The sequence below is a fragment of the Anguilla rostrata genome, chromosome 14 (genome assembly GCF_018555375.3).
Source record: "Anguilla rostrata isolate EN2019 chromosome 14, ASM1855537v3, whole genome shotgun sequence".
NCBI lineage: Eukaryota > Metazoa > Chordata > Actinopteri > Anguilliformes > Anguillidae > Anguilla > Anguilla rostrata.
In genome coordinates, this window is record NC_057946.1 from 28,802,597 (window position 1) to 28,810,995 (window position 8,399).

Sequence of the window (8,399 nt, forward strand, 5' to 3'; positions counted from 1 at the left end):
CGGTCTCCAGAGGAACAAGGGCAGGCAGCCCCAGGTCTCTTCAGTCACAGTTCTGTTTGGTCATAGTTCTGGTTCTTAACTTATTTCTATGGTGAAAAAATATGTTTTGAAGTGAGGTCTTATCTTGTGCATTAAGTAATTAGAGCATTAAACTGAATGAGTTGTTAAATAGTTCCAGATCTGAAAAATACACTTAATACATTTAATAACGAATTAATCTTAATTACAGTAAAACAGTTGGTATTACTGAAAAGGTTTTTTTTTTTTTCTTCTAAATTATCTAAGACACGCAGTGATTCAGCACAAGAATACTCCACCTGACAGAAGATCAAGTCTTCCCCCTGGTGGACAAATCAACACTTTTGGTAAATCCATGCGGTTTTCCATATAGGTGTTGTTGTAAGAGCCGATCCTTTTATCCAGAGACTCTTACAGAATAATGCATATAATAGATCTCTGCGAGGAACATTACAGATAGAGAGAACTCCTCTATAGCACAGCTAAAAGTGACACTATGTAAATAATTGCCATAATAAATGGCACACATACATATTTAAAGTCTGAAATGCCTCCATCAAAGGTACCGTGCAGACCTCCCAAATCAGTCATATCACCTCATTTGGCTGAAAATTCAATCTTAAACCAGTCTAAGCTGTTCAAACTGGTTTAAGCTGTGCTTTTGACACTTCTAGTTGGTTTTAGCTGACCAACCTATGGTCAGACTAGTGCCTTTCTCATTTTGACCAAGGACTTGCTCATCTTTACCAGACCCAGACTGGCTAGCTATTTTCAGAATCCCAGTTAGACTAGCCCAGCTGGTCAGCTGAAGTCTGTACAGAAGGGTAGGTTGCCCATGTATACTGCGAGCTTTACAGCATCGTGTTTCAACCCATGCCAGTGTACAACCTCTGGATACAGATAATCTACACAGGTAGGTAGTTTTGTTTGGTTTTAACTGCACGAGATACCAAAGAGATGGGCTTTTAATCAGGATTAAAGTACTGAGAATGAATCTTGAGAATGTGTTGAGTTGTTAACATGAGATGTATATAGTATTGTGATTAATATTCATATTATTATGACATATAAATTGCTATAGCGTGCTTATTGACAATGTTTCTCCCTGTCTTTTTTGAGGTCTATGCACATAAAATAACTGAAAAACATCTCTAAATCTGTTTTCCTGCAACTATTTTACAAGCTTCCAGGGTCCCCTTTTAGCCATGAAATCATGTTGGACCAAATATCCTACAGCTGTCAGTCTGATCACGTTTTGGTTACGCACGAATTCCCTCTAGGATTTCAGCACCTGCAATGACTTCATCAGTTAATTTGAGAACAAATTGCAATCATTCTTTGTTTCGACGTGTTTTTTTACGATGAAATGTCCGAGATGTGTCCAGTTCCCACTGCTGTAGTGGCTTTGATGACAACAGATGAGCCCCGTGCGCACCGGTTGCGTAAATAAAGTCACTGTACATCTTCCACATGCAGTCTCGCCGCTCTCCGGCCCCTTGCTTCCCAATGCATTGTGGGAAGTGTTTATGTAAACCCAACATGGCAGCGGCCTGCTTGAGAACGTTTGGACAGGTTAGCCGGCTCGTTGTTCGGACCCGGAACGTTCGAACCAGCGCCGTTGCGGCCCTGATCCCAGCAGTTTATATGCAAGGAACCGGCCGGCTCCACGATACAAGCGGGTCGGGGCTCAGGACCAAAATCTTCTCGGCTGCGCCAAGAGGGGGCGGGGGTAGTGCCACAGCGTTTGCTTTCGCGGTGGGAGGTGGATTCGGATTGTACCAAATAATTAAATTCTACTTTCAGCACCATTATGCCGAGGAATGTTTAGATCACGTAAGCATCTGATCACTTCTCTTAAGTAGCTTTCTGTTGTTAGTCATGAATAGAACAACGCCTGGCTACACTGTCACCTTGTCAGACTGTAAATGTACGCTTGTTTGAATTAAAGCAATCAATCGCCCGTCATATTTTAGATAGATAGACAGACAATTCTCCATGGTATCTTTTTCACAAATGGTACCATCTACAAAAACATATAAACCAATAAAACATCTAATATTGGATCACACACCAAACAGCAAAGAACAAACGAACATAACACAACAGCACTGTAGAAACACTGGTTAAATAGGAATCACAGTAAGAGGAGAGTGTTGTTAAGATTATGTATGGCAGAGGGACCAAACTTTTTGCAGAAACAAGCCCTCTTGAGAATGGGTGTCCTGTATCTGCAACCCGAGGAGTGTGTGCCCTGCTTTTTGTGGTTGAGATTAGATCAGATAGGTTGGGAGTGCTAAAACCAATTGTTTTGCTACTTGTGGGTGCGATCGTGAAGAGATTATTCCAATAGGAGACAGTTATACAAGATTTGGCCCAATAATGCTATGGTATAGGAAGAGGAGGAGATGAGGTTGGATTTACAGGCTTTTCAGTTTGTGCATGACAGAGTCTGTTGGCAGCGTGTGTGCATGTCCATGGTGTGGCGGCTTAAGCTGATGTAATTGTCCAGTGTAATGCCAAGGTACTTAAACAATTTCAAGCCAAGAAGCCACAATGTCCCTCGCTCCCTGCCTCGTGCCTCTTCTAACATTCGCATGTCTTGGTCCGTAGACATTCGACACCGAACTGAAGTTGACGCTCTACCAGTACAAAACTTGCCCATCCTGTAGCGTAGTGAGAGCGTTCCTGGAATACCACGGGTTCGATTACGAAATTGTGGAAGTCAACCCGATCTCGCGCCAGGAAATCGAGTGGTCGACGTACAGAAATGTACCCATCCTGGTGGTAGACGGATCCGAGCCGGTGGTAAGGACACTAGTCAGATATATACGCAGCTAAACGGCCGTGCAACATGCAGTAGCTACAATACCCGACCAGTTCCTTAGTTCTAATTTGCATTTGAGATAATTTATTTGGAGAGTAAGGATAGCTACACTTCGGTCAAACCCAGCAAGCTAGCTTGTTGTAGGCCTACATACAGAATACTCGATAGTAGGCAAGTACGCTGATTCGGACACGGGTAAATTCGCCAGCCTTTTACAAATCAGTATTCCTGCGGCCAGTCTCTGGTAGGGCCATTCACCGACTATTTTTGCGTTGTTTTAACAGCTGATCCCCATCTTGACTGCCTCACCAGCGCCGACTGTGGGCCGCAAGCGGGCACTGTTTTAAACAAACTATGTAGAAAATAATCTTCTCCTTTTTGTCTGCTCCCGTCCATCAGCAATTGAACGATGCGTCTCTAATTATCAGTACTCTGAAGACATACTTAATTAACAAGTAAGTGCACCTTGTACTAATATTGTCATCTCTCCAGTTTCCTTAACCTATCGGAAACGTACTCAGCGTACATGTTTGCGTGCTACGTTGTTTATTTGGTTAATCAATCAGCATCAACCGTCTTCAGTGATGATGTTTCCAGCTGTTCTTATGCAGAGAATAAGGAAACCAGATTGTAGGATTACCTCTACATCCTTCTTAGATTTTCATCTTTTCCAGGAACAAGACTATCTCCGATACACTGATTTACTACCCCGAATACAAAACGACAAACTCGCTGGGTAACGAGGTGACGGAATATTGCAACAAATACTGGGTTATGCTGAACGAAATCAAGGTGGAGGACGTGTACCCGTGCAAGACCACCAGGAAGTGAGTGGCTGAGTGCAGCGAGCGCGGGGCTGTTACGTCACTGCAGATTAGTAGGCCTAAATGATTCATGTTAAATGTCATAATATTTAACAGTAGTGGGAAGCAGATTTCATTTGGAACAATGACCTTGGACAAATGCTTCTGTCAAATTAATAAGTACAATAAATTAGTTGACTGATTCATCAAATAATTAAAAATGAAGCTCAGTTTCAGAAGAATTGAATGTAATTTCCAAGTGCTGCTCAGGATAAATGCTTTTTTCTCACCTCTTGTGTGTGATGATCATTTCAGGTCATACTGTATGAGTTTTCTGACCACTGTGTGATGATCACTTCCAGGTCATGTTTTTATTCCCCCTGACCCTTTTGTGTGATCACTTCTGGGTCGTGTGTTTTGTCCAACCCTTGGCTGTGTCCTCAAAGTATGTACTGTCTACTAAGCACACTGCATAATGTTTAGTACATATTTTTTAGTATGTGATCGGCAATATGCAGAAAATATCTTCCGTAGTATTTTCCAACCGTACTGTGGAAGAGTCATTCCGCATCATATTCACGAGAGCAAAACGGTTGTTTACCTCCTGCTCCTGAAGATACTCAACAAAACCACAGCAATAATTATATCATCCTGGGATTTTAAGTACACTATATGTAGAGAAAATTTTGTCTTAACTTTCTCATTCAATGTACTCAGCAACTATACTGAATCGTAGGCAAGTGCGCTGATTTAGACATGACCCTTGTGTTTTTGTGTGATCACTTCCGGGTCATGCCATTGTGCTCTTCAGGGAGGAGGTGAGGTGGCGGATGTGGGCTGATGATTGGCTGGTACCCCTGATCTCCCCGAACATGTTCCGGAGCCCTGCGGAAGCTCTCGCCTCCTGCGACAACATCGTGCGCCTGGGAAACTTTGGCCCCATCGACGGCTTCCTCGCCAGGTACCTGGGGGCCGTCGCCATGTTCTTCTTCTCCAAGTTCCTCAAGTTCAGGTGAGCACTGCTGGGAAGGATGTAAACCGGTTTATCTTACCAGGACCTTCTCCTCCTTTTAACACAACTCAGTAATTCAATTTGAAATTGTATTCATTGATTAAAAACCCTCCATGATACTGAATGAGGATTTTGTCTTTAACTGAAGTTTCCTTCGGATCTCTCCCCTCTCTCAGACACCGGCTGCAGGACGATGTGAGGGAGGACTTGTACAGGGCCCTAAACGAGTGGGTGACCGCCATCGGCAGGAAGAGGAAGTTCATGGGCGGGCCGCACCCCAACCTTGCTGACCTGGTAATGAAGGCCTGTCTGTCCATCAATCCATGTATGCATGTATGTATGAATGAATGAATGAAGCCTGCCCTCTTGCTTGCCCTTCTAAAACATCCTGGTGGCTTAAAATTTGTAGATGAGATCATCATCCTCTATGTGCCTGTGGCATGGCTCATGCTTATTCATGGCTGAATCCCTCCCGTCACTGGGCGATGCTAGAACCAATCACGTGTCGCCCTGCAGGGCTGCCTGCCACAGTCAGACTGGCATGGTCCGGGTTCGATTACAAACATGGGGCCCATCCATGCATTAGTGCAGTGTATTACCAGGATGAACCACCAGCACCCTGCAGATGTTCAGTTCAATTGATAAGTCCACTGAGAGAGGTTATCCAAACGTTACTAACGTTACGTTACTTCTAAACGTATGGCACAGTGACCTGGTTTTGCCACTTTATCTCCCTGACATTTGACCTTTTACATTTGACCCCCCCAGGCTGTGTACGGGGTGCTGAGAGTGATGGAAGGTCTGAAGTCATTTGACGACATTATGGAAAACACCAAGGTGAAGGCCTGGTACCAGCGTGTAGAGAAGGCCATTCAGCAGCAGCAAGGGCGGAGCTAGCGTTCACAGAGGCCTAGGCCAATTACGGAGCGCTTCCACCCCTGATGTGAAATACACGGAACCAATCAGCACCCACTCAACCAAATCTGACAGCGCTGAAGAAACGCACATTGGTCCTGTTTTTGTTGTTATTTTTGTTGTTGTCAGGAAACATTGTTTTATTGTGTACCACTGTTGATAAAGAAGACCAAAAAACAGCTGTATGATATAAACAACACAGGTAATGAGCAGTATTGTATGCTCAAAAATTGGGGCAATTATATTCTTTTGTACAAATACACTTAGATATATAAAAAATATTGTCAAGTAATCTTTTTCTGGAAAAGATAGGTGTCAAAATGATTGGCAACCCTGCTTTCAGTACTTTGTGCACCCTCCCTTTGCAAAGATAACACTACTAAGTGGTCTTCTGTAGTGTTTTATGAGATTAGTGATCATATTTGGGGGGGGGGTGGGGTTTACTAGTCCTCCATGGGATTCCCAGATTTTGGAGCATACCGTGTGTTTTGGAGAGACCTGTGCTGCTTATTTTATAATGTTTTTGGTCATTTTTAGCAAGGGTACCAAAATTTTTGGAGGGCTTTGCATTTGTGTGTTGGGATGTTGCTTTCCCTTTGTCTTCTATTTTGCCAGGAAGTGGTGTAGCCCTGTAAAACTGGCTGAGCTGGGTCACTTTATTAACGACACTTTATTAACAAATCACGGTTATGCAAATGTGTGGTCTGTTATGCCATTTGAGACCATTCTATTCTTTTTTTTCCTCTGTGACCTTACAGGACGTTACTGTTTCATTAATTATTCCTCTCGGCTGTTTTACAGTGTTAATCATGACTGAATTTGTGACCTGCTTAGGGGAAGCGAAAATATCATTCTCCTCTCCTCCCCCTCCCATTGACAGAGTACCCAAGATCTCATTTTAGAGCGAGGCTCTTTGAACCCTAAAAGTTGGCAGAGCAGTCATGTGCCTTTTAAGTTATATTATTTTTCGTACTTATTTAACCAGGAACACTTTAGTGAGATCAGATTAAAATCACTTGCAAGAGTGACATGGAAAGACAGTGGCAGGACTTTAAAATGTCCGCAAACCCAGACCACGTGGTTACAATAAAAAGCAGAAGCATCGCAAGCGTTACAGTTTTACAGAGCAGATCTAAAAAGCATTCGCATTTTGTTATTAAACGTTTTTAAAAATCAGATGAGGTGGGAAAGTTAGGGGTTTTTGTTTGAGATTTAGAGGCCCTGGAGCATGTTCTCTGAATGCTGTCCTTTCATTCCAGTTCTTGGCCTGGATAGTGAAAGGCACAGCACTGATTGTGATAGAAGGTCTGTAGATCATTTGGAGGGAACTCAGGTGGATTGGATGAATTCAGTCAGATGTTTTATTTTATCTAACCTTTTTTTAACCAGGAAGTCTCATTGAGATAAAAGTATTTTTTTCAAGAGGGACATGGCAAAGATGGCAGCTGTACATAAATAAAGTAAAGGTTTATGACATGTTAATGTTGAGGATGGAAACAGAGCCAGGCATTAAATGCCATAAATGTCTGGTTTAACTCAACCAGTCATATTTATTTGCAAACTGAGAGCTGAAGCCAAGGACAATAGGCCTTGATATTTGATTCAGTCTTTGACTGACAGTATGCTATGTTATTATGTAGCTTATAAGACCACCGTCTCTCGTAACTTTCAGAATGACCTATAAAGCCTGCTGTTCTGGCTTATGTCCACCAGATGGTACTGAAGACTAACATTGCAGCTGTTCTTAAATAAAAGTGACATGTTAAGGAAAAAAGCTTACACATAGTCATGTTGACACCTTCCCCCAATCCGCTGACACTTGTTGAAATACAGCAGTGGGCTTGGCGTGTATTAATGTACAGTTGAGCATTGCTATACTTTTACTGAATTCTGCAGTTCAACTTACCAGTTTATAGCTTGCTTTGTTCCATTTGGTCACCTGCCATTGAAGAAAATAGTCTTATGCCTGTTTGTTTATTGCTTTTTTGTACTTTGCATATACGTTTTGCACAGTCTCATTTAGTGTTAGTGTAGTAAGGGGTTATTTTTTGTCACTGATATACTGAAACCTGTAACCAAGAAGCTGTGTATAGTATGGGGTTCACTTCTTGGTCGTCCGTGTTATGCTGTCAGACTCGGACCTCTTACAGTGCTGCAGTCTTCTGTGCTTTTCTGTACTCAAATATGAAATGGTGCTTTTTTTTCATTTTTTGTGTGGATTGGGGGAGTTACCTCTGATGCCCCACTTGTGTCTTTCTACCTCCAGACCTTTGTGGTTCAACAATGAAGTTAGTTTATAAATGGACATTGCTTCTTCTGTAGGAGATCTGAATGGACATCAACCTGACATGCTGCAGACATGCTGTTTGTCTGTCTGTCTGTCTAGTTTTTCTTCTGGCCATGGTCCTTGGAGCAGCACAGGGTGCAGAGTTGGGTGTGTGCAAAACCACTATGGAGAGGTTGTTGTGAAGCAAACCAAGATGGCCTGTGTGTCAGAACAGTGTTCTCCGGAAGATGGCACTTAAAATGGCCCTTATATTATTGCAAATTATTAGTAAGGACATTTTTATCATTCACATTGAAAAACAAAGGAAATTGCTCAATAAAGTGATTAAACACTATCAGCCCATATTGTGAGTCTGATTTCTTTATTAATTTTAAGCAGCATACTGTGTGCCGTTTAGAAACTGGCGTTGCACATGTTCTCCTTTAAACTGGAAGATCATATTGACTCTAAACAGACGTGAACCTGCCACACTACCTAGGAAATGAGTACTGGAAAGCGATCATTTCTAATGAGGAAAAATGTTTAATTCGCCGTTAGAAC

The 8,399-nt window shown here is 42.4% G+C and overlaps 1 protein-coding gene across 4 annotated transcripts; it reads left to right on the top strand.

The window, feature by feature from the left end:
- Window positions 1–1,492: 1,492 nt before the first annotated feature.
- On the top strand, window positions 1,493–8,196 carry LOC135239564 (prostaglandin E synthase 2-like). 4 transcript variants are annotated; one of them, XM_064308303.1, is made up of 7 exons: window positions 1,493–1,851; window positions 2,629–2,823; window positions 3,242–3,297; window positions 3,517–3,669; window positions 4,457–4,657; window positions 4,834–4,982; window positions 5,426–8,196. In XM_064308303.1, the coding sequence occupies exons 1-7, from the start codon at window positions 1,525–1,527 to the stop codon at window positions 5,470–5,472; spliced, it is 1,128 nt and encodes a 375-aa protein (XP_064164373.1). In that variant the 5' UTR covers window positions 1,493–1,524; the 3' UTR covers window positions 5,473–8,196. The 4 variants fall into 4 exon arrangements, with proteins under 4 accessions (XP_064164373.1, XP_064164374.1, XP_064164376.1 ...); XM_064308304.1 differs by having other exon boundaries at window positions 4,457–4,606; window positions 4,834–4,951; XM_064308302.1 differs by having other exon boundaries at window positions 1,497–1,851; window positions 4,834–4,951.
- The last annotated feature ends 203 nt before the right edge of the window (window positions 8,197–8,399 follow it).